Raw genomic sequence first — 27,003 nt, 5'->3', positions numbered from 1 at the left:
GTTTTGGACTCTGCTTCGACTGAGGCCTTAAATATTTGGAGCATGTCTTGACTGTCACTCACTCAAGTGCCTGCTTGACATTCTCGTTCTCGTTTTGATTTTTGTACTCGTTTCCCATTTGGATTTTCATTCTCCACCTCGGCTTTCATCTCTACAAAATGAATTAATGTAAAAGTTGATTTGTGGCAATTGACGCTTGGATGCCTCCCCGGTTCCCAGTAACTTTTAATTGGGACTTTCGTCCCTTTGCTAAACGGGAAATTACGAAAGTTTTTTTTCCTTTCCTGCGTAGCGGCAGATAATAAACTCTTTGATAATCATCTAAATTCGCGTGTATCCCATGCGTATACTTAACCTTTTTAACTTTGTTACACTAAAAGTTTGCTACTCAGCAGCTATTGTTCCGGCCTGCCAAATCCTAGACTCTTATCTTTTAATAATGACTCTAACGCATCCTTCATTATCCAGGTTGGGATACAAAGAAGAACTTTTAGTTCAATTTTTACTTTAAATCTCCTCCAAAAACTACTTTGCATATCCCTGAATTGACATATTTCAATTGTCACTCAATTTCCGAGCAGCACGTCTTCAATTCAATCTCCACATCGCAAGCTCGACGTCCGCGGCACACCCAGCGAAGAGTCTGGATTTTGGGCCAGCATGCGAAGCAGTTTTTGTCTATGTTGCGACATCCTTCGTGGAAGGACTCACTGCAGTCGCTTGCAGACATTTGTTTTTGCTCGCTGCAACGACTTTATCTGGATCTACCATAAATCTTGGCCCATTCTCAGCAATAAACATGCAATCCCCAGTTATTTCTTCGCGACAAAGGGCGCGACTGGGGCTGACCTTTCCCTTGCACTGAGCTACGCATTGATTTATGATGACCCCTCACTTGGTTCATATTCTGTCTTTCCTTGGAGTGTCTGGGCTGGCATCTCCTGCTCGTCGCTGTGGCTCATGGGTGGCTTGTACATTCAACTCTTGCCGCGCTTATCAACTAATGATTGAGGTCAGTTCTTAATGTACCGTAGTCACTCGCTTTTGCTCGTAATTGCGGGTAATTTACTTTAAAAGCTGTCTTACCCCAGGGTCGTGAAAGGGTCTTGACAAATGCGATAAGCAGATACTTATTGTTATTCTAATTGTTATGCTTGTTGCAATTACAAATATCATTATTTGTATCAAAGTAAATGTGCTGAGTTCCAAGACAAATTACAGGTATACCCCTAGCTCCCAAAGAACAGTAGCAGGGTTTGTGTCGAAGGTCATAGAGTTTGAGTTTAAATGCCTTCTATTTTTTAGATTATTATATCTTTTCACAAAGCAATGTAAAATCCTTTATGCTATATCGGAAAGATATATTCTCTAAAGGAACCGAAGTAGATAAAAACATCTCTACACTAATATTAATTCCTAATATTGCTCTGTTCCGAAATATTACCTGATTTATGTTTATTATGACAAGTACTTTTAATTCATTCACTCTATTTTCTAATTAAAATATCCATCGTCGATCGTACAAAATGTAGACTGAGGGTTGGTATCTAAGGCCTAAAAGTATACTTGTCAATATAAAAACCTGTTTTATCCATTAACTTAAAAAGATGGCAAATAGCTAGCATTCATACATATAAAATATTTCAATAGGAAACCGAAATGCTGATTCCAATGCACCTGTTTTTGGTATATTTACACTGTCGATAGATAATTCTTTTGTGTAAATAATCAAAAAAAAAAAGCCGGTAGATTATTTATATTGTTATCTGAAAGTGACAACTGATTAAATACTCAGATGTACATCCAATTCAAATATGACGTCTTCTTTTGGAGCAAATGTGATATACGAGTATTATGAATCGGGAATGCCCGACTAAGAGATGCCCTGAATCTATCGCCGAATGCGAGATATTGATAATGATATATAGCATATACTTATATGTAGATTTTCATACTAAAATCAATACTGCTATATACATATGTTTTGAATCAAATATTTTTCATGTCTGTAGTTTTGAAGCTCCCAAGGCTAGATCGACCTAGGTCGTCGCCTGTCACATACATTCGCTCAAGCCCTTTATACTCTTTTTACCTATTCAAAATTAAAACAATAAATCCACACGCAAAGTAATCAAGCGACTGGATAAACTTGTCCAAATATTCAATTGATGTAGTAGATCGAATTTGAAACTACCTATAAAAGGCGAAACCTCTGCTTGATTCTTATCATTCGCCATTCGATTGGATTAAGATGAGAGTCAAAACAATTACTTTGAGCTTCGTTATTCTGGCGCTGTTTATGGCCTGCGTACCGATGGGCAGTGCGGAAATTTGCGACACACCTGGCGATCCCGTTGGTTGCATCGACTGTGACGATCCAGCCAACGAGTCCGATCCAGAATGCGCTGATGACACTCTTCCAGAGGATCCAACAGAGGAAGAAGAAGAAGATACGACCTTATTACCAAGCGATAGTGAGACATCAACTCCTGTGGCCGGTTCAGATTCCACGACACCATCGACATCAGGTGGCAACAAGGGTGGCAAGAGGAGGAGGCGCGTCCGAGTTGTTGTGAGGAGGCGGAGAGGAGGAGTTCGACGAGGAAACAGACGCATCAGAAGAATTGTAAGACCAAATGGAAATGGTGTTCGAATCGTTGTACGCAGAAATGGAGCTAACATCAGAAGACGAAACCGTGTTGTGATACAGAATTAATTGCTGACAGCCACTAAATCCCAATAAAATTAAATTGCATGAAAGAATTGAGCCTAAAACATTTGATCTGATTTTAGCCAGCTTCTAATTGAAGAAACTCGTGCGTAATCCGTTTCATATTTGGATATATGATACGCGTAGCAGCTAACAACTGATTAAATACCAAAAAAAACTAATTTTTACCATTTTGCATATTTAAATCAGCTGGGTAAGCAATATAAATCTTGGACCCAAGCTTAGTTCATACCTTTTTTTAATTAGTAAAACTGAGTTGGTTACGATGTGCACTGCGAAAATTAAGTTCGACTGCGCCCTTTTGGACATATGCCGTTCCATTTGCCGCAGGCCAATGGACTGGCATGCACAGCCACACCCACTCCCACCTGCTGTACCGCCATGGCTGCAACGTAGGACTGCGTAACAACAACCACAGCAGCCACAACTGCGACTGTAGCTAACGCCACAACGTCATCCGATACCACCACATCTATTGCAAAGTCAACGTGTCGGGCAGGTGCGAAGAGGAGAAAGATTTACATTAGTGCGACAAGGAGAGGCTGGCAAAAGAGGTGTAAGAAGGAGAAAGCGCGTTAGAGGGATTAAATCGGAACAAGAGAAAGCAATAATTTAGCTGCTGCACCCAAATTTAAACAATCATTTAACACATACCTACTGGGGAAAGATTAAAACATAACGGTACAGAAATTGTTAAGATATATATTAAAGGCATGCCTTTGGTTGCATGCCAAAATATCATTTTTGGATAAATTTATCCATGTGGGAGGCGCTTATTTTATTTGAATTTATATATTTCTTATTTGATACTTACTCCGCCCGCCGCATTGCTCGAGTAGCTCATCCGTTTGACTTTCCTGAAAGTAACATCGCTTTCGGCCTCTGCTAGGGCTCGCTCCAGAGCTGTGTCCATTTTGGCACTACGGGCTTCATCTAGGCCCTGGTAATTGCCACCACTGTTGGATAAGATAAATGTACAAAAAAGCGTTAATTGCAAAAACACGCGTAGAGTAACGCGCCGAAACTGCTTTACACTTTCATACTCAGAAAGTGAAAGAAGGAGCTTAGTTCAAAAATCGAATTTTCTCAATTCTGGCAATATGTCACGTATATGCAATTATCATGTTAATTGGCTGTTAGCAATTGGCGCTCTGTTAATAACAGGAGGGTTGCTTCCATGAGGTTCGTTTCAAAACGAGTACACGTTACAATGTAGTTGATATTAAACTTTTAGCAAGCGCCGAATAAGTACTATAATACCTCCTCTGCAAATTTACATTCAGCGTTAAAATGAAAAACTTTTGTGGAAATTTTGCAATGCCCTTTGTGTGGCCAGGCCATAAATTTGTTGTAGTTGTTGTTTTAACAAATAGCGCGGTCACTGGGCGTTAAATTAAAAACGCCAGCAGCTGGTTGCTAATTTGGAACATGAATTTCAAGTGTGATATTCCAATTGTTTTTATGGTAATTTATACAAGGAATCGTTTACCCGAAACCCGCTTCTGACCCTAATTGAGGCTTAATTCTGCTTTGATCTCGCTTAACGAATGTTTTCTCTTTTTGTAATTGAAAAAAACAATAATATATGTGGTCAGCCTTAAGTGTTCTGTAAATTATAATGTTGCTGCTTTAATTTCTGTGTAAAACTGTGGACGGAATTGTCTAAGGAAACCTCAAATAACTTCCAATTTTGTATATCATACGGCGCAGTAATGTTTCTTTTACGGTTTTTCACAAAAATGTCATAAATTTCTAGCAATGATTTCAATTATGCGATAAACATTTTGTACATTGCCCACTTTTCTTTCCGCCATCAAAATTATTTATATCCTTAAAAACAACACAATGCCTTGGAGTGGGGCTGAGACATATGAGTATAAATACTTTTGTTATTTACCTCTCGAAATTGTTTTGAGACGTGTGGCTCCCATTCCTTTGAGCAAGAAGTAAATTGCGCTGGCCTCGGGGAATATCAAGAGCACATACACACACACAAACGCAAGCACACACACGCATGCACACACATACATACGCACGCACACGTGCTCAATAACCGCCATAACAACAAACAACAATTGCAAAATATAAATATAAACGAATCCGAAAATCGGAATTTCATGCATCGCGTTTTTCATCTACACTTACCTTATGAGCTTGTCAACAGCCCCGCCTCGGAGCGTTCCTTGTCGATGACGGAACGTGGAGCGGTTCGTCTTGCGTACAGTACGAAGATCAGTTTCCCAGAAACTATAAATAGATTGAAGGATTTTAGCTAAGGGTATAAATAAAATATACTACGTTTTTTCATGGGTTTTAAATGGAATAATATTAAGCGAAGCGCAGCATATCAAGAAAATTTGGGATTGCAATATTTTATTCAAGATAAAATTTGTTCTAGCTGGGTTGCAGAATCCCTGCATATCCTTATTTTATCTTGGTATTCGCCAAGTTATAATAGTTTACAATTGGCGACTGATCGCAAGGGAACCGTAAAATATAGAGGTCCGATTTTGTACGATTCTTCTAATTCTTCCTATGCTAAGTCTTATTACGATGTATTCAAACAGTCTACTTAGCATAAATAGGATATCCAGACAGATGGCTAAATCGACTCTATTGATACTGTTCATTTATTTACTTGGAGATGTCCTTCATCTTTGCGTTACACATTTCATGAAAAAATTATAATATCCTCCACCCGGGTAAAAACAAAAACTCCACACTTGAAACAAGAACATCTCCCATTTCCCAAAGCTGAGCAAACAAAGTTTCAATAAATAAATATAAATGCATGCACTTTATGCGTATTGCAAGATTTGCCCAGTCGGAATGGAAATCATTGGAAATAGCCCCGGAGCCATATGGACGAAAGAATGATAAAAACTTTGCCATCCATGATATTTATTTGTGCAGTGCGTTGCCCTCCAACGAGGGCTGTCGCTAGTCGAATGCAGCAGAGCAAACACAAATATTGCATAAACAACTGTTAAATGTGCACAGACAAAGAGATAGTAAAACAATAAGGCGTCCGCTAGACTGCTTAACTATAAGATACCCTGTGACCCCTTAAATAATAGTAATAATAATATTACAATTAATATTGTGATAATTATACAATTATAATTCATGATGTGCATCCCACAAGGCTGATTACTTAATAAGTAGTTAAAATTATCTATTATAAAGCACACGCATCCCTTTGAATACCCTCTCTTGGCCTGACTTTCTAGGTGCAGGGTATAACAGAGGCATGGCAGGGGCTATTGGGTGTCAGGCTGTGGAGCGTGCGCTTGCCTTAATAGGCGACAAAATGCATACTGCAACAAAAACTGTGGCGTGTATAATTTTGCGAGCAGTTTATGACGCAAGTATTGAAAGTGTTTTGCAAGAAAAAATTATTTCACACAACTGAATGCGTCACTTTAGCAGATTGAAGGCCACGTAGCAGACCAGACATGCCCCAGCCAGCAAGTGGGCGGGCATTAATGCGCGCTGATTCCCAGACTCATGTAGAGGATATAGGGTCAGTGGCGTCTATTCGACTTAGACGGCTATTTATTATAGTAGAGCGTGCAATAAAACTCATAAAACTCATTTATTTCCATTAGCCAACTTCTTATGAAATGCAAGCAATAAGCCAGTTAATAATGCGATTTGTCATCTGCAAAATGTGCTCTGGACCTAATGCTTATTAAATGTATTATATGCACACCTTTTAAATCTGTCTATACCACTCTGATTGTTGATTCGGTCTGACAGACTTTAATATATTTACTCTGAAACTTAAGTGTTACTTAACATTTCGCTAAGCGCTAAAATTGACTTGGGCCAGGTTTTTGTATGCTTGTATGCTTATGTGTTTAGAGCACATATTCAGTCTCCCATTTTGTCTCTCTTTCCCCCTCTCACTATCTCTCTCTCTGTGCCACCTGTGTTGACAAATAAATTAACATTAGTCAAATATATAATTTGCCTTGGCTTTTATCAAACTCTGAGACCATTTAATAAATGTTTGGGTTGTTAATTCATGAAAATGATTTTAAGGAAAACGTCAAAAAACAGTTTTCCGCTCATCATGCTCTTTGGCTGCTTCATGGCTCTGCCCAGTCAGAACTTATATACTGATTAAACGACTGAGCACAGAACATTATTTTCGTTCAGTTTGCTGGCGGTTATTGCTGCTGCAGATGCTATTATTAATTACATTTACAAATGGTCGGTCGGCTGGCCATATAACGGACGCACATACCGGAAATGATAAGCTTAAAAGCAAGTATTCTGCTATTAAGAACACTTCAGTGCATATCACAAAGTTGGCCTGACTTTATTGGTGGCACATATCATCGTATCGCATACACTCGTATGCACTGAACTCCCTTGCTTTGATATGCAAAATTTTAATCTTTGAATCGGCGTAGGGCCTCCACTTACCGCTTTAGATCCGGACTGGCCGTATATGGCGCCGATACTTCCTTGATTTTCAACACTATTATGGCCGTTATAAATATGCAAATTACATTTACGACCGTCAAACAGGCGGACACAATGCCATTGATCAGGAACTCGGTGGGCAAATAGTCCGTATAGAGGAATGGGTAGGCGCTGGTGGAGTTCATCGCCTCGTTTTTCAAGTGGGGTATACGCTTTTCCGGATAGATGAGCCATATGCAGGCGATAGACCAAAAAAGACCCTGTAAAAGATAAGTAGCAGACAATGTCAAGCACTGGCCAGTACAACTGAGTTAACGTTTGGGAGGGACTCATGGGCTTTTGAGGTCATAGGGTCATTGCGGACGTATTGCCAAATTCCTATTGAAAGCGGCACGGGTGTTGCCTTTAGCATATTAAGTAGCGACTTCGGCCGTGAATTGTTGTAACTCTTACACGCACACGCACATACAAACAACTTTACTGTCGCATTGTTTGCTCTGTGCCTTATTTATATTTTTTCTTGAATTTTCGCTCTTTCGTTTTTCTGTTGCTCTTATAAATTATAATGACTCAGCGCTTGGCCAAGCATTCCGGAAGTTCGTGCCTCGTGCAAATGTGTGTGTGTGTATGCTATATATTTTTTTATGCCACATGTGAGTGTGGCCTTTTTCTTATGTTGGCATGTTTTTTTTTTTTTGTTGTTTTATTTTTTTATTTATGGCTTTTTAGCTAATTTAATGTTCTTCTTCATTGCAAAAGAAAGACGACCAATTCTTTTCCCTCTAAGAAAAGTCTATTAAAAGTTAGCATGCAAGTAAATAAAACTGCCATTATTCATTGTGACTATGTACCCTTAAAAAGAAAGTCGAAACTTCCGGCTTTAACTAAAAAAGACAAATTGTAAATAATTTGATCAAATATACGCCACTAATATGAGCAACATATTGCATACTAATTGCCATTGCGAGCTTATTATTTAAAGATAAACATAGGCATATCTGAAAACAAGAACGTTTTTTATAGCACAAATGTAATAATTATTTAAAATACTATCTATCTATTAGAAAATTGTTATGTTTCTGCGAACCCATAGTGATTGCAGGCGGACAACTTTGCGTATGAGTAATGAGAGAAGCATAAATGTAATTACTCATACGCGCCGTTGCCTGACGTGTCTGCGTGCAATTAATTGTGGCACGCTGTTGGGCGATGCAGTTAGCAGATTTTAGTTTAAAAACGTGCAAGTGCTGCCTGACATAGCTGACAGCATCAGAGTTTTAGTGCGTGTGTCTGATTTATTCAGCTCATATAAGCCAAAAAACGATGCAGCAAGCGGTGCAATGCAGGGCGTATTCGGTGGCGACGGCTGGATCGGAAGCGGGGGCGGTTGCGATGCCAAAGGCTTAGCTTGCTGGCTGGCTTTGCACACTTGCTCGACCACAGTCGTCGGGATGATAAAGCGATCTCTGCCCCCATTGTTTCAGCACATGCAGCAAGCAAGGAACGACCAGGGAGCACGGCCCAAAGCTCAGTGCCCGTTTCCATAATTTGCTCTCTTGCATCATTTTGTCATGCTCGTGGCCGCCTCCCGACTGCTTGCCGACTTGCCGCCTTGTGCCATTGTCTTTCTGTCACAATTGATAAATGTCAGACAACCTCGTGTCGCCGGGGGTTTGTTTGTTTTGGCTGTTGGACTGTCGTTTCCGCTGTGCAAGTTTTTGCATGCATTTCCCCCCAAACCTATCTGCAGGCCAGACCACTGAGCGTGCTTGCTTAATAATTTAACGCAACGTCCGGTAGCCTGCGTGCTGGGCGCAATTCGCACTTGAAAATTGGGTCGGAATTTATGCACTCGTTGCGGTTAGCTGCCACAAAATAGGCAAACAGCTGGACCTAAGCCTCAGCTCCGGCCAGAGACAGTGCTTGAGCCACGGCTAAGTTACAGCTCGGCAATCGGTGGGATAGATTTACGAGCAAAAGTTTTTGTGCCCTGCACTTCAGATTAATCGAGCAAATTGTATTTTTGCCTAATTTATGTTCGAGTCACAAAGCCTTCCCACAAGGAATGCAATGCCGATTTACGCTCTTGCCCTAACCTCAGTCAAAATGCTTTCAGACTTTAGGTCTATTTTTTAGTAAATATATTTCTTCCTTTTCGTTCTAGCTTTTCCTTTCTGGTCAGTATGAATTTCTAGAACACAAATATTTGCGGTAATAAAATAGAAATAAAATTTCAAGAATATATATCGCAGTGGTAAACAATAAAAAATAATTCAAATAAATAAGAGCATAGCAGTTGACAGCTCCCGACTGCAAGATGCCCTGTTCTTTTATCTTAATCCAACTGAAATACTGCGGTCACCCAGTGTATCGCCTTAGTAAATGATTTGTACTCAAACTTAGATATCAGCCTGAAAGAATGAACACAATGAATAGGATACCAGAATAGAAACTGAAATTCGGTTCTAAGAACGAACTGTAACAGCTTTAAGCATTGAATTGTAAACTAAGCAAATATTGATTCGTTTGAATAGCTTAGTGATTCTAACAAAACTTGTGTATATTCAAATTTTGTGTGTCTAGCTAAAATAAAGTCATAGAGTCCCGCTCTAAGTAAAGTCAAAAATATCTTGTTCAAACGGACATGCAGCAAGACGTAAACTGTGCAAACAATTTTTACTGTTTGTGAGCACCAGCAAGTAGGATTTTAGCTTCAGGGAAGCGCTAACAATGGTTGAAGACAGGCCAATAACATATGTTGCCACTGACAATCAGTACGAAGATTTGTCGTCAAAGTCTCTTGTGCTCAAGCATCGGCTTACCAATTAAAAAAATATATTTTGTATACCCTGTGTATGTTAAATTGGTAAATGGCAAAATTGTATAAAATATGTAGCTTTGCAAATGTATGTGACACACAGCAGATCCTCGAATGTAGGTTTTCCCATAATAATACATACTTTATTTCCCCAAAATTCGAGAAATATATATATTAAATTAATGTTGAGCATAAAATGCTAGATACACACATAATTAGGTATAGTCGACTCGCATTTTGTCTTGAAATTTGTTTTAATTATATTCAAGCATTTAATTCAACGATGGAAGAAGAAACAAATATTTTTAGAAGGAGTTCAGTTTTATGTGTGCGCGTTTGTGTTTCATTAAAATGTTTTTTTTTTTGTATCTGTGTTGCAGTATACGGGGTATTTAATAGTCTGGCAGACTCCGCTCGAGGATTTATATTTGTTTTGAATTTTGTTATGCATTTCGAATACTCACACAATTGACAACGGGCGGCAGCAGCGATGCTGATATGGCAACGCCAATCAGCGGCCCGGCCGAGCCCTGGAGTAGGGCCACAGCCACGCCAGTGCCAGATGTTAGGGCCCAGAGCACGCCCATCCACAGTGCGCGCACGTTGCCTCTGCAAGTTGAAATGAAGAGTTTGATATATTGGGAAGGCAACTTTGAAATAAAACAAGAATTAATTAAAAGCACAAAAGACAAGTGCCAGCTGTGAGCGACCGGAGCGACGCTGGCACCGAAAATTGAGTTATATTCGGCTGGGAGCTGGGCAGCGGCTGTCCGTGGCATTGCTTATCTGCCCTGTCAACTGGACACGCCCCCAGGTGGCGCTGATTTTCACGCTGTTTTCCCTCTCTTTTTGGTGTGTCAACTCGCAACTTTGTCAAGTGTCAGCGGCTTTTGTTATCACTTCCGGTGCGCGACCTTGTCGCCGGTGAAAAATTTCGTTGTGAAAATGTTTTGAAACTTTTCATTGTGGTGTTTTTTTTTTATTCATGCACCTCATTTGCGCCTACGGGGCAACTCGCGCTTTTATTTTCCTTGCCTCAGGCCAACTTTGCTTGATTAATGGCGCTTGACTTTGGTTACACTTCGCGGTAGCTGTAATTTTTCCTATAACTTTCACAAAAAATTATGCATCTCACTTTTTATCAAGCCACAACTTTATTATGCGCCGCAATTTGCGCTCAATTATTGTTGAGTTTGAAGCTTGTCCCATAAATTAGCAACTGCATAATATCACCTTTGTCAATAGCCCCAACAGTATGGAAAAAACTTAGGAGGGCTTCATTCCGGACAGTCTGGCTGTCGTAACAAATATGTGCACCGACTCAGAATTCGAATTATACAAAAAGTAAAGAAATTGTCTTAAAAAAACTTAAACAAGTTTTTACATTGTTAAAAACCTGGCGACTCACAACTTAAGACGCACAAATGACCCATAAGGCAACAGCGACCTCAAAAGCTAGTTAACAAATAAAATATCTAATAAAAAAAAAATAAAAAATAAAACTCTTCTTTAGATGAAAAATGCTTCAGCTTGCTTGTCATGTTTTTGTTAATCACACAATAATAATTTATTTTTCACGTTCCATTAATTTATGCTGGATTAAATGTTTAAATTTGTAGCATATTTCATACATTGTGGGAAAATGTAATATAATGGAATGAATCTGAAATACTTTTGTATATTTTCGATAAATATTAGTGTTGGACGAGAAGGGTATATATTAAAGTTTAAAAATTCATTAGAAACAAGAAGAACTATCGATTATTTGCAACTAACTCAAACAGCGCGGGCATTATTAAAATTTCAAGGCTCTATCATTTATAAAATCGATGCGTTAGAGCATACGTACAGTAGATGAACACACATGGCCAGATTGACTCGATTATTTATGGTGACTGAGATGCTTTATTCTGTATGTTACACACATTTTCACCAAACCATTATACCCTTTTTACCTATTTTGGGTGATGAGCTCAGGGTATAAAAAGCCAACCAAAACAAGAGCTGAAGTACATAAAATACAAAAAAATGCTATCTAATAATACTAAATTTCCTGAAATTTCTGGTACAGAGTCGCCAGTTGCTGATTTGCCAAACAAATTACCCTAATTCTGTGGGCAGTGACAAAGCTATTTTCACGCGCAACGTGCCACAATTAGGTGCCCCCAAAGGCACCGATCGAAGCTGTTCGGGCTAGAGAATACTGGCCATCGGAAACGCATGCACAGGATGAGAAATGTGGGGTTTCCAGCGTATGTATTCAGGTTGAGGCAATCACGCAATCAGGTCCAATGCCAGCGCCTTTCTTTTGTTTATTATTATTGTGATGATTTGTGTTTGTATTTGTGCATTGGCCATTGTCTGCTGGCCATGTTCGCATACAGAACTCAACTCGTGCACACTTAGCTGTCAGATTTGGCAGCCAAGTCCTTGTGTCTCTATCTCTATGACGCGCCGAGAGTCTGTCCTTTTGTATTATTATTTTAACAATTTATTTTGCGCAATTAACACAATTGCCGACACACATTCATTACGCACAGCTGCCGGGGAAGTGCGTCTGAGCTTAATTTATTGTTGTTGCCGCTGCGCGGTGTGGTGCGATGTGGTGTGGTGTGATGTGGTGCGCTGCAATTCGGTGCGGTGTGGCTGCGGGCGTGTCTATTTAGGGCCTAAGCCTATTTGGCCCACTGGCACAAAAGATTTACGCAGTCGGCGCGTGGCAGCTTCAAGATTTGCGCTTTGTATCGTCTGGCAAGCTGGCAAAAAACGATGCTATAATAAATGTGCGTTCATATACTTGCCAAGCGTCTATGGTCTATAGTATCTGCCTGAGTATCTGAACAAGGAAGTTGAGTTTGAAGGGTGCGGGTAACCTAGGGAGTGTTTGCCTAATGAGCGCACGCCTCACATTTCGGTCGAGCGGATCAGATTAGTTGAATTATTTGCAAGTAATTTATTAGGTTTTCGCTCATAGATTCCCGACACTGACTTAAAGTTGCAGCCAACTTTGGCATTTGCTGAGCCGACGCGTAATTAGCATACTTAATGGATTTCCATTGTCTCAAAATCAAAGCCGTTCAAGGCTCCGCTCCGCTTAAAAAATAAACAAAACTTCTAATTCCTTCTTTAATTGCCTGAATTAAAAGCGAATTTGTTTCAAAATATCAGTTCATCATTTTTAAGTTTAAAAATAGGATTATTTTGTTTAAGAATTTATTCATTACTCTTTCAATGTCAAATAATATTCCAATGTATTTATAAACAGTCAGGCCAACTCTTTGGGCTTCTATTACATGCGTCAATGAAATTTCAACGCCTGAAATTAAACCCCGGAAACGCATTGTTCAGATTTCCTAATGACATGGTCGCTAGGCAACGCATCTTCTCACCCATCATTTTCTAACTTTTCTTAAGACACGAGAATCGTCATTCTACAATTTGACTCCATAACAAAATATGCCACCTGTCAAGCAGAACTCAATTAATTTTAAAAGGGCAACATCCGCTGGCATTTTAACGCAGCCTTCAATCAACACATTCAACACAATGCTCTCCTAAAGAGCATCTCAGTTTTCCCTTTGATCGACTTACATATGTACTCTTGAGTTCAAAGAGTAATGCAAATCCCCAAAGACGAAGACAAAAATATCCCAAGCACATGAGCATTTGTTGGTAATAATGGCAATCAACTGAAAGATTAAAAATGCTTCTGTGGACCCAACTAATTTACTTGACATGGTTATTTGCTCGGCTCTTATTCCAAACATAGCACAAGACGTGACAAATTTTCACAAATCTGTCGCAATTGTTGGGCTGATTAACATTAATTGTATTCGACTTTCCTTACCTGCCACGCATCTCCTCAGTAGGCCAATCTGCGTTTTGACCCCACGGCATTTCGGTGGTGCCGAGAATTAGACCAAAACAGAATCCAAAAACACAGGAGATCAACATGCCCAAGGCCAAGCTCAGAAAGCCCACGCGCTGCGAAGTATTGACAAAAAAAACCGGATTTAACATAATATTGATATCTGCCATTCGTAAGTATACCTTAAGGATAAACAAAATTATTAACTTCGTAGACATGTGAGGGAGTTAGTGAAGTTAGTTATTTAGCTAAAGCACCAAACAAAAATAATACACTTACATAAGCCTGGGATATGTTGCTTAATAGATATTTTATGAAAAAAGAGGTTTTGGGACCTAGCATTCCAGTAGCTATGTGATATAGCGGTCCGATCTGGCCAACTTCGATATATAATGTAAATGTAATACCTGCTTTAAAACTGAGAGACTTACATTAAGCATTGGAATATAGCCCATACTTCATGGGGCCGGAACTGTCTCAGTCTATGCGGTAAATAGTTCCTGAGAAAATAATAATATCCTACAAGGCATTTCGTCTCTGCTTTGGCTTTAGATTAAAAATATATGTATATACAATTTTTTATTTCGCTGCAACTTGCTGTAAGCAAGACGGACAGCAAGAAACACTGACAGGGATAGATATATGGAATGGAAGAGCTGGCGGTTTGCATGTTGAATGCCAACTGACGCCAGTCAGCGACACTTTAAGCGATAATGTAGCATACTTTGCAGCGTAGCTGCAGCATAGTTGTCAAACGCGATGCGGCAAGGGGAGGGGCGCGAGCGAGAAGCGAGTGGGTGCGTGACATGTTAACCCAAATTTGCAGCCACGCAGCATAAACTGCTTTTGGCAGCTGCACACAAAAGGAAAATGTTCTAATGTCAACCAGCTGATGTCCTCGCCGTCGCCGTCGTCGTCGTTGTCGTTGTCGTTCTCGTCGTCTTAGGGTCCAACCTCAACCCTAAATTGAAGCGCAACGAATACAAAGAAATTGTCCCCAGCAAGCTGACAACTGCTTAAATTTTTAGAGCTGAAAACTTCAAATTGAAGAAAGTAAATGCAGTTTAAAGAGTCTACCACAACAATTTGCCAACTGGCATTAAAGTTAAGTGAAAAGATAACTTCCAAGTTTGTGTCTGTTTTGTTTTTGGCTTGTTCCTTTGCTTTTCACATGCAGGCAGGTACGGGAAATGCAAACAAGAGGGCAGCTCACTGGGCGTATGAGTAATGTGTAAACCAATTGCATCAACTTTAAATGGGCTGCAAATATTTTATAGCTCACATTCAACGCATACGCAACATTTTCCAAAAGTCCAAGTGTGTGTTTGTGTTGCCCGCAGCTGCACAAAAAGTGCATTTCAATAACATTTAACGACTTTTGACAGATGCTGCCATATACATATATGCATATAGACGAAGCATTTAGTTTTCATTTTGCAACTTTATGATTATTTTGTATTTTTTGTGCTTATATTATTTATGTTGTTATATTTTTTTTTTCACATTTAACTCATAGCTCTCAATTTTTATGTGCCTGCTGATGTCGGCACTGGGCTGAGTAATTGACATTTTTGTGTGAAGGGTTTTAAATGCTTTTCACAATATTTACAAAATGACTTTGCCAAATATTTGCCAAACTAATATTGCTATCTCGCTCGTCACAAAAGCCCTCTCTCTCTCTCTCTCTCTCTCTAGTGTTTTTATACCCTTGTAGAGTGTCTAATAATTTGTTCATGAAATGTGAAAATATAGCAGGAGACATCTCCGACCCCTTTAAGTATATATTATCTGTCTATCTGTTTCTATACGAACTAATTTTTCAGATTTAAAAATATCGCAGCACACTTGTCGGAACCAGCCGGATCGGACCACAATAATCGGTCCAAAAATAAGTTCTTGTATAGAATACCCAAGCTGCAAGAGCTGGTAAACAGTGGCATGGTTAAGGTATTTGAAGGTATTTAACTCTTAGACACCCTACTGTGGCATAGATGCTACAACTGGAGCTACTTCAAACCAAAAAAAAGCGACAAAATACAGTCGTATATTCATTTAAATTAAAATTTAATTGAAGTACACGACGTCACCCAAGACATGTGCTTAGAGAAACACGTGTGCTCTCAGTGTGTGAGTGCGGGTATGTGTGTGTGTCTCGTCTGGAAAATTGTGTCAGCAGACACCGAACTGGTCCCAGGGCGGGCCCATATGGACCTGACTCGCACTCATTAAAAGCGGTTGCAAAAATGTTTGCCGCAGATTCTTGTGGAATCTCCCTTTGTTTTTTTTTTTTTTTTTGGCAGCTTCTGTTTACTTTCTTTTTACAATTATGATGTCTTACACGACGTGAATGTGTTTATCATAAAGCACACCTGCGAAATTTATGAAGCGCAGCTCAGTTTTGAAGTACTTCAGCAGACAAATCTAAATTCTTATCAGTGCCATAGAATTCGACTGTTGTCCTGGCTGCTGTTGACATTTATGGTACTCTTGATAGCGACGGGAACAGAAACAGAAACATAGACAGAGCCGAAAGCGGGCAGCGGGCAGGGGGCAACAGTGGAAGCAACTGCTGCAGTTGACGTCAAGTTTTATTTGCTTCGAGTTTGGATAATTCGTTGAGTGGTTCTTTCTTTTAATTTAAGTAGCTTAAGTTTGTTTGCCGACGCTTCTTGTTGGGTTTTTGGTCGAGTGGACGGCAGATGAGGATGATGAACTCGTGGACCGCTTTTATTTATAGACCGCAAACAGAAGTGAAGTTATATAAATAGCAACATTTTCAACTTTTGCATTCAAATATAAAGTGTTGAGAATCTCTGAGAATTTAGAGCACAGCGTCGTCTTACACCAGCAAGGGTGATGCAGTTGAGATAAAACATTAACATACCTGAAGGCTTAAATTTAGCCCGTTTTGAATGGGCATTCAAGAGGGGAAGCGGATGTGCGTATGTGAAACCATGTAGAAAAGTCAGAAATAAGGATTAAAACAAGGAAAAATTATAAAGGCCTACTTTAAGATTAATTGAGTCATGAATAGAAACCATCTTCTTCGCAAGTAAATTAATTTTCAAGTTGATTGAGGCAACATATAAGTTTCGGCTAAGCATATAAATATTTATAATCTTTAAGATACACACATAAAATATATAATATTTGAAGTTATAGTTAGTGGAATATTAAGTTGGTATTTTAGTCAGAATTATTTTAAAGTGACTCAAATAACATTCAAGCACCTATTATATCGACTAAGCTTTTTCTGAGCATTAGCTTTTGTGTTCTTATAAAATTCTGTAGGAGTAGATTATAGATATTCCTTAGAACCAAATGTTAAAATGTTTGTACTTTGCTCCGATTAAAAATACATAATTATTTTGACCAGATAAATTTGAATACTTAAACATAAAATATCAACATTTGCCAACAGTTTTTACCAGCAGCTTATCTTTGAATTTTTTCCTCATTAACTGTTTTTTATCCAGTTTTACTTGAATACTCTCAGTATTAATAAAGGTTATAAAAATATATGACTTAAATGAAAAAGTATTTTGTTTTCCTTTCCAAAACGACAGGAAAATTGCCAATTCAGTTAAGTAGAAAAACATACTTATGAATTGGCCTCCAGCACTGCAGTTGTATACATATAGGCTTCAAAGGAAAACTGTGCATGCATTAGTTAAGCCCATGGAAAAACATATTTTTTATCAAAGTCGAAAAAGCCCATTTATACACACATCATCAAACTGTCAATAAAGAACTCAACGGCTCTCCGAGTGTTACCACAAAAGTGTTGAAAATGTGTAACAAATTCGCACAAAATACGGTCGTCAGAGCTGTGCGTTTGACTGCTGCAGCGGGAGTGGCCTTTGGGGGCGTCGAGCTTTTCATTTCCATAGGAATTTTCATAGTATGGCAGAGGGCAAACGAACTGCCAACGACTGGCACAACAATTTTCGGCGAATGGGTTTTATTATTTTCATCTGTCACTTTCTCATACATAAATCACTCCACAAAGCGCAAAAGTGTGCTGCCAATGGATTGTCGGGCCGCGACTGCATTCAATTTTTGACTCGAGCTATTTTTTTATGCGGTCCATTGCAATGTTTTGTCGGCAACGCTACTGGAGCGCTGCACAATTTGTTGCCCGGCAAACACAAACACACACGACACACACACACACAGAGAGAGAGAGAGAGACACCCACATACAAGTGCACAGCACAAAAGCAAGTCGAAATGGGTTTGGCTAACCGCATACACAGCAGCAATATCAGCAATAGCAACTGCAGCAGCTGCTGCACCACTTACCATTAGCTCCCTGTCCGAGATAATTGCGCCAAATGTAATCGACATAACGGGACCCATAAGCGGCGAGACCAACATGGCCGCAACAATATTCGGTGAATTATTCTCGACAAGGCCCAGAGCGGCCAGAGAGCTGCAAGACACCCATGGAGTCCACAGAGAAATGAAAACCATCGCGAACTGTACTCACTCGGCGGTAACAATTAGCAGCAGGTAGTCAAAGGATAAGGAACCACCAGCTCGCACACCGTCCACCACCTGCTTTACTGTTAGTTTCGATTTAATTGATTCCACAAAGTTGTTCCACTTGGAGGTTTCCTCGGCATCCTCGCTGCAAGGGATAAAATAAATAAACACCATCTTAAAATGTAATGCGAAATAAAGTGGTTAATGTGGGAACATACGAAGACGTGAGCAGCCGTCTAATTGCCACATTATTTTAAGAATTTTTCTCTTATCTATATGTAATTGGTTAGATTTTTGTAAAGTTCGCATTTGTAAAGATTCTTTACAGAAGAGAGTTTCTGCACTCGGTCGATTTATCAATTTCTAAAGGCTGCCTTCTCATTCTATCAAATTCGTTTTTTAATGCTGAATATTTTCTTAACTTTAAAACGATTTTATAATTAAACGGTTTTTTTATCCTTTTATCGGTATCAACAGCTGAATATAACTATGTAACTAAATATATTTTGCTACCAACTACTTAGTCTATCAGTTTTAGCTTATCTTCATCAAACTTTGCAAAGATTTGTCTGTCTATTGCAGTCAGTACACGTGTCAGAGCCAGACCTTCTTGATATATTGACGTGAGTTTCATTTATTTAGATATTCTTTTCTTCTTATTTTAGGAGTGAATATCATAGGAACAAATATCATAGCACTCCCAACAACTTAATACTTTCGGCTTTTACGTACAATGAATAGTTATTTTAAATAGTTTCCCATGGATAAAAAAGGACAACAAAATTATTTTATCGCAATTTACATCTCAACTACTCCAAAATTGATTTTTCTGCAAAGAGCCAACTTGTCCTTAAATCTTTAACCTAACCTCAATTAATTGTTTATCTTATAAACACGTCACTCTATTTACCTATTGGAAATCCCAATTACCTGCAAAAGTATAGAACACACATAGAGACAGATCAAAAAAGAACAGAGAGAGAGAGAGAGAGAGAGAGAGAGAGAGCTCAAAACGCCCACATTCCGAATAGCTTGAAAACGGACGAAAGTCATAAATTATGTGCACTAGGCAAATGCATTTAACCCTTGATAGGGTTAATGTCTCCAGCCGCTGGCTTTCATATGTAAATGTCATCATTTTCACTTTTTGCACGAAACGAGACAAAGCCCAGAACAATGCACGTAGATTCGACTAAAGCTGCAATAAACTTGGACACAGGCCAACCACAGTGGCTCCATAGTGCATGTGGCATATCTATGAGAGAGCAGGCCCAGTGGATAAACGATGCAAACAATGCAAGTGCAAAAAAGGGAAGTCAGTAACCTACTTGTCACATTGCCAGCAGCTATAGAAAAATAATGGCACTGAAAGCGAAAGAAAGCAAGTGAAAGTTAATGAAATGACAGACGCCTTTGAAAGACGCGTACAAAGAAAGATGCTCAAATTAGTTTTTGACAAAGCAGCCGTCAGTTCAAAAGCAAAGCTAACCACACGTATCTTTTCCTGACAAAGGTGCGTAATTAAAGCTAAACTAGCTGCTAACACCCACAAGCATACTTCTCTTGTTAGTAAGAGAATCGTTCTCATGTTTATACTCATACTCATACTCATACTCATACTCATACTCATACTCATACTCATACTCATACTCATACTCATACTCATACTCATACTCATACTCATACTCATACTCATACTCATACTCATACTCATACTCATACTCATACTCATACTCATACTCATACTCATACTCATACTCATACTCATACTCATACTCATACTCATACTCATACTCATACTCATACTCATACTCATACTCATACTCATACTCATACTCATACTCATACTCATACTCATACTCATACTCATACTCATACTCATACTCATACTCATACTCATAGTCATAGTCATAGTCATAGTCATACTCATACTCATACTCATACTCATACTCATACTCATACTTATACTTATACGCATACTCATACTTATATTCATATTCATATTCATATTCATATTCATATTCATATTCATATTCATATTCATATTCATATTCATATTCATATTCATATTCATATTCATATTCATACTCATACTCATACTCATACTCATACTCATACTCATACTCATACTCATACTCATACTCATACTCATACTCATACTCATACTCATACTCATACTCATACTCATACTCATACTCATACTCATACTCATACTCATACTCATACTCATACTCATACTCATACTCATACTCATACTCATACTCATACTCATACTCATACTCATACTCATACTCATACTCATACTCATACTCATACTCATACTCATACTCATACTCATACTCATACTCATACTCATACTCATACTCATACTCATACTCATACTCATACTCATACTTTTACTTATTCGCACTTGTGCTCATACGTACCTGTAATCATCGCGCATGTTGGACGCATCTGTGATGGCATCATAGCTCACGCTGCAAGGTAGGACGCTGTAAAACAAACCAAGAGAAGAGATTGAAGAGCTGCCGTATGTGCATTTGAATATGGAAATATTTTAACTGTGGGAAAAGCAAGTCTGTGGCATTGTGCACTTAGTTGACTTGCACGACTGCTCCTGGCATATAGCAATCTGACAGCTCAGAAGCGCTTGCTGCTGCTGCTTAATCCCTACAGCTGCTCCGAAGAACTCGCAGGGCAAAACTTAATTGCATTCTGTGCACATTAAACAGCTTAAATATCACTTTTCTCATCGAAACTGCCCGCCCCCCATAGAGCTGCCACTCATTTCAAGGTAAACAGATGCACTTCAGCTGGGCGCCCCTTATCCTCTGCTTTGTCTTTGCTGGCCACACCTTTGGCAGCATTTTAATGCACCTGCTTAATGCCATTAAATGATTATCACACCTGCTTGCCTCACAAGGCACTGCTGCCTGCTTACTCGCCAGGCATATCTTGGTCCTTGTCAGTTCACCTTTCATTTGTTTCGTAGGGCTACTTAAGACAGTCCATTGTTTTTGCTTAATTCCAGGCAGTCCTGTTGTTTAATTTAATCCCAAGAAACTGTCCTCCAGCAGTGAGAAGACGAATTTCCTGTCCGAAATTTATTTGGCACATAATATAGTCCACTGCTACTTTTAATTAGCTCAATTCTCTAGACTTGGGTTTCGAATCATGGAAAGGAACTTAAAGCTTTGATTGTTCCAATATCCTCTAGATGGGAACCTTTTTAAATTTGAGCGACATATAAGAAAATATTCTCCCTCCAGTTCCAGAATAAATATATTCATAAATGCTTTCTAATAACAAAGAAAAAGAGATAGCAGACGGTGATGAACTAAAGGAATACCTTAAGATATTTCGACTTCCCAGGCCAAGTTTTTGATAACCTAATTATATTTGCATTTCGCTGGCATTACGACTTTTTTTATCATCGTCTAGCTTATGCTGAAACAATGCTTGCCCTTGCACTTATCCCTGATGAAAGCATTCAATTTTCGGTCCTGGTCTGTCCAGCTGTTGCGTGGCGAATCGATATGAGCCACACCCATTGCAGCCAAACCGTCAGCTACATCTCTAGCTGCGCGTTCTAGCAATTTTCGCCTAGAGGCAATCAAAATATGGACTTACCCGCTGCCACCCACCGGTTGTTGGCAAGCTCTTAAGACCCTAACAACTGCATGACCCGGTGGCTGGGCCTGGAGCTTGATGGTGAGCTTAAGCTGCATTTTTTATTAAAAACTAACCGGGCGGATGAAGTCGAAGCAGGAGCTGGGGTGGGAATCTGAGCAGCTGTTGCGTGGACTTGTTGACTTGCCCGGCACGTTTGCCGTTTGGCGGTGCCTTTCAATGTCTCAACTTACCTGACACTGGAATTCAATTTAGTGCCAATGCCCAGCTCCGTTAGACAGTGGAGTGTTGTCTCGCAGGATTCGCCGGCTTGCAGCGGGAAAACGACGTGATGGAAATAACCTTTTTTGCTTGTTGTCCAAGTAACGTGCTCAATTTCAAGCTTGACAAGTAACTCCTCAAGTACCTGGCAACGGAAAGCAACAACAAGAACCTCAGCCGGGGCTCAATAAACGAATGCACAGACTTTGGCTATGGATCTAATTGGATTGCCATCAAGCCGAGACTTAGTCCCGATCCCACTCCCCGTCTGTGGCTTAATGCCGACTTTAACGCTGCATCCATCAATCTCTGGTCGCGCATCTTCATCTTGATGATTATCCGACTCGGACTCGGACCCGGTTGTCGCCTAGCGCTGCTGTCTGCTGACCCTCATTCATCAAAATCTGCGCTTAGGTCGAGCTTTGACCAACCACACACAGCCAAGACAATTTGGCATTTTTACATTGTTAAACCCCTCTTAACTTTGCACAGTGCTTCAGTCACGTTCCGTCCAGTTAAGTGCATCCACCGAGCACAACAGAACAGTCATTGAGTACCCTTGTCCACGTCGCTATACCGCACGAAAGTCAACTTTAAGTGTTACGTTAGCCCAGTCTTGGGCCAGGGGGAAGTGGGGTAACTGCCCAATGGACTCACCTTTTCAAGCGGCACCACTAAATTACGTCTGTCCAGTGGCACAGCCCTCGGACCACACGCTCCACTATCAGTTCCGGTAAGAGCTGGCGCCCCTGCTCCTCCTGGGATGGCCCGCTTCGCAGCTGCCGCTGCAGCGCCACGTCCTGGACCGGCACCACGCCCAGCACCGCCCACACCGCCGCGTCGATACTTGGGCACATTCTTGTCACGTAATTCAACTTCGAGTCGTAGTATTGCGTTGTTATTTTCCGGAAGATTGATGTTCAGATTATTATTACCACTGCCCGTGCCGGCCATAGGATGACGGCAGTGGCCACCTAGGTCGCCAGACTGCGGCTCAGTTATAACATTATTTGAAGGGCCTATAAGTAAATGAAAAGGTGAAAGAAGTAATGGGAGTCTCTATATGTAACACTGTTTGTCCTGACTGACTGATTGGTGATCAACTCGTTGCCCGCACCGTAAGCGGTAAGAAGCCGCAAATTGCATTGAAGTTACCTTATATGATGAAGACGTCTGTTCAAGAAATTCCACCCGCAAATGGCGAAAAGCCGCTTACCGATCGGCTTCAAACTCGTTTTAACCGATATTTGTACAAATTAATTCAAGATGTGTTTCTCATTTTTCGGATAATCCACCCATCGACGAGTTTTAAGTCTTGTCCGATTACCTTTAAACTTATTTGTCAAGTCCCCATATAATAAATTAAAAAATATGTGTTTTAGGGACTTGGGAGTTCCACCCGTGACCGTGGTAAATTGGCGGACAACTGTTGCCATTCATTCAATCGTCTTTCATACTCGACAAAAATTGCGCTTCAAAAATTTTTTGTGGGGGGTCTTTAATTTAAGTTCGACTGTCTTCAAACCGACAACTATTGCTAAGGCTTATTTTCCCGCTTCAAGCTAAATATTATTCAGCTCAACTGGGCAAAATTGTTGATTTGGTTTTTAATTCAGCGGACTTCAAAATCTTGCTAGATTTAGCAGGTATATAAGTTTTCCTCGGCAGGACGATTTGGACGATTTTTTTCTAATTAGCGAGATTTGATGCGACGTAAAGTAACGCATTTTCTAAATATTTGCTTTCTGGTCGGTTGGCCAAAACCAACAAAATTTTTCGCTTTATTTAAATAGCAATTGACCACAGAGCTCAAATAGCTGTAAATTGCAATAATTAAATTGATGGCTTAGGTTAACAAATGGCAATTGTTAATTATATAATTTATGCAACAGTTGGCAGCACAATTTCTCGATGCGGGCCAAATACAATTTAATAGTTGAATTATTTAATATTTGCGCACGCTTTTTCTGGGCAGCAATTAACAGAGGCCCACAAAAGGGTATGAGGACCAAAGCTGCACTTGAGCTAAATAAATAAAATGGCAGGCAAAAATCAAATCAAAGCCTACATAAAAACCTTACAAAGAATCACAATTTATTAGGCCAACACACACAAGAGACAGCGAGAGGGAGAGACAGACATCGAAATGTTATATAAATCCCCGAGCATTGACAAATGCCAAAATAAAGCTTTAATGAGCTTAGGTCAGGGCAGAGCATTAAATTTTGCTATGAGCCGCCATGTCTTTGTTTCACTTTTGGCCACTTGTCCCACAAGTAACTATGTGGGACAAGTGGGCCAAAATAAGTCCAAAGCCTGACTCTGCTTCCTACTTTCTCAATTTCTCTCTCTTCACGTGAAGACTGCAAATTTCTAGGAACGCTTTGGCATGGCATTGAGCCCTGTGATTTATGTCTGACACCTCTGCCGGCTTCTCAATGACTTGACACAAGTATGTACATGTCAAGTTCTTCTATACATATATTTTTGTTGCCAATGCTTCTTCTCTTTGGTTTGCCTGAAAGTTGCTTTCGCACTTTTTGAGCTGCTGCCAACGCATGTTTATTGCCTATTTTTGCATTAGAAAAAATCATTTATTTAACTTTGACTTTGACTACGAGAAACTTTGTTCACGCCCTGCCGCAGCTTCCGCCGGCCCCTTCCTGGGCTCCGATACTCATAAGCTCCATTGTCATTATCAGCTAGGACCTCTCCATGGTGACAGGCAAAATTAATGATGATGCCTTTTGATCGCTTTTGCCTTGGTCTTGTTTTATATGGATGTATTTAAATAAATATTTGATTAATAATGGAAGCGGGCCCAACCAGTGCTTCACTCATTGCCAAATCGAACCTGATAAGTTGACATATTTTTTTTTTCATTTCTTTTTCTTGTTTTCCGTTTCATAAATTATGGTTTTTGATAGGTTTTTATTGTAGGCATTTTTGTCTTTGATTATGATAAATTAAAACCTAAGTGTCCCAATGACAGATGATGTTGTGGCAAAAAATAATCTCTGTTTGCTGGTATTTCGCTTGCTTTTCAGAGCAACAATACGAAAAATGTTAAATTAATTTAACATTTAGTTTAAATTGAATAAAATATGATGATATTTCATGAACCTATCACTATATACGTCTTCTGCAATATTTATCGTTTGAAACTTAGAACACTTGATAGCCAAAAATGTTAAATTCATAACTTTTTCTATTTAAATACATAATAACAATGAAGGCCTTTGGCCATTTATAAATTCATTAAAATACATTTCATGATGATTTTTGAAGTTTCTTTATAAAAACCTATTTAATAGCTGAATATAATATTCAAAGAATGTTCTTATAAAGAAAGTTTTATCTACAAAGCGTCTCGTGTGTTTCATTTAAATTAAATGAAACTCAAAATAAGTTGTGCTGCATTGCAATAAAGCAACAAATTGTTAACTCACCTCCTCACCTTCTCTAACTAAACTTTAACTTCCCACATCCCTGGCAACTTGATGTTTACACATCCAGCTTGCGAGTAAATAAACATAACACAACCAGCCCCATTTGCCGCATCCATTTCACATGCTTACACTTAACCCCACTCGGTCTGGCTAATTAAAATTTAATATTCAATATTTAGACAGCAAACTGTTGGTTGTTGAAGCCTCTTTAAGCGGACAAACAGAGTATCAAAAAAAGAGGATATAGCTCGCATGTGTGCGTGGGTGTGGTGTGTAGAGGTCTGTTGTGGGCAACATTCGGAGCATGCTTTTAGGCGCCGAGAGCAGTTTTACACTCTAACGATGTCATAAAATAATTAATAACGCCACTAAACAACATAATTACGCGCCTAAGCACCACCGCATGCAGCCGCTGTTGGATGTGAAAGTGGTTGCGGATGTCGATGGATATGGAGGGGGCCACCAGAAGGCATGCCACAATATTGTGCTGCAAGTGAGCAGAGCTGCAAATTTGTAACTTTCCTATTTAATTAGCTCTCAGCGCATATTCAATTTCTTGTGCTTTGCCTACTTACCGTAAATCAACTCCCGTTCAAAATTCGCTGTCGGCACAACGATTAGGAAGACAACGCCTGGCATTTTGTAGACGATACGCCTCCTGGTCCGCCTGCTGCTCCTGGCTCAAGGTGTGGCCACCGACGCAACTGTGAATGGCAAAAGGCAGACAAGTGGCCATTTTAGTTTACAAATTGTGTGCTTTAAAGCAGCTGGAGAGGGGAAAGTAAAGGGAGCAAGAGCAGAATAATGGCTGGCTCGAGTACATTAACATAAAAACATCCTGTTGGTGGGCCAAAATATATACCGCGCCTACACTGAGACAACACAAAAACTTGGCAAAGCTGCTACTCCCAAGAATCTTCACAGCCAAAATGCATTCCTCGACGTTTTAGCTACCGAGGGCGGATCATTTAGTTTGTGGGAGTATTCTACATTATTGGAAAGTTAAAAAAAAAAAACAGGCTAAACTAACCAGAAATGAGCTGGATCGACACATTCAGAGTTAAAGCGGTTCGAGAACTCGAATGATTTTAGATGATCACACAAAATTGCCCCTATATATTTATTTGCTTGTTAACACTTTGATCCGTTTAAATGCTTGCAACAGAAAGCATATCACATCTGTCATGAATAATGTTAAAATAGAAACCCGAAAGTAACTATTATTTTTTCATTAATCAATTAAAGATATATTGAGCTTGTACTCAGACATTTATTTGGCTTAAAATCGTATTTTAATGCCATTAAAAAAACTTCTGTGATCAAAGTTGATA

General features: G+C 39.5%; 2 protein-coding genes across 2 annotated transcripts in view; one reads left to right on the top strand and one right to left on the bottom strand.

Annotated features, from left to right (window-relative positions):
- The window catches only part of LOC115763550, a 28,457-nt gene extending 2,146 nt beyond the window's left edge, over positions 1–26,311 (bottom strand). Inside the window, exons 1-11 of the mRNA XM_030706168.1 lie at positions 26,248–26,311; positions 22,881–23,242; positions 22,196–22,368; positions 20,759–20,824; positions 18,337–18,477; positions 18,150–18,279; positions 13,828–13,964; positions 10,445–10,589; positions 7,163–7,422; positions 4,877–4,978; positions 3,546–3,687 (exon numbers count right to left, since the gene is read on the bottom strand). Of these exons, the coding sequence (XP_030562028.1) occupies positions 3,546–3,687; positions 4,877–4,978; positions 7,163–7,422; positions 10,445–10,589; positions 13,828–13,964; positions 18,150–18,279; positions 18,337–18,477; positions 20,759–20,824; positions 22,196–22,368; positions 22,881–23,242; positions 26,248–26,311 (1,722 nt within the window). The remainder of the gene's footprint in view (positions 1–3,545; positions 3,688–4,876; positions 4,979–7,162; positions 7,423–10,444; positions 10,590–13,827; positions 13,965–18,149; positions 18,280–18,336; positions 18,478–20,758; positions 20,825–22,195; positions 22,369–22,880; positions 23,243–26,247) is intronic.
- LOC115763358 overlaps positions 1–27,003 on the top strand; it is a 105,098-nt gene that overhangs the window by 30,117 nt on the left and 47,978 nt on the right. The gene's annotated exons all lie outside the window — the stretch shown is intronic.

Source organism: Drosophila novamexicana, unplaced genomic scaffold (assembly GCF_003285875.2).
Source record: "Drosophila novamexicana strain 15010-1031.04,08,12 unplaced genomic scaffold, DnovRS2.1 tig00000739-arrow-arrow-pilon, whole genome shotgun sequence".
Classification (NCBI taxonomy): domain Eukaryota; kingdom Metazoa; phylum Arthropoda; class Insecta; order Diptera; family Drosophilidae; genus Drosophila; species Drosophila novamexicana.
The sequence above is the reverse complement of the archived record's forward strand: the minus strand, read 5'-3'. Positions and strand labels throughout refer to the sequence as shown.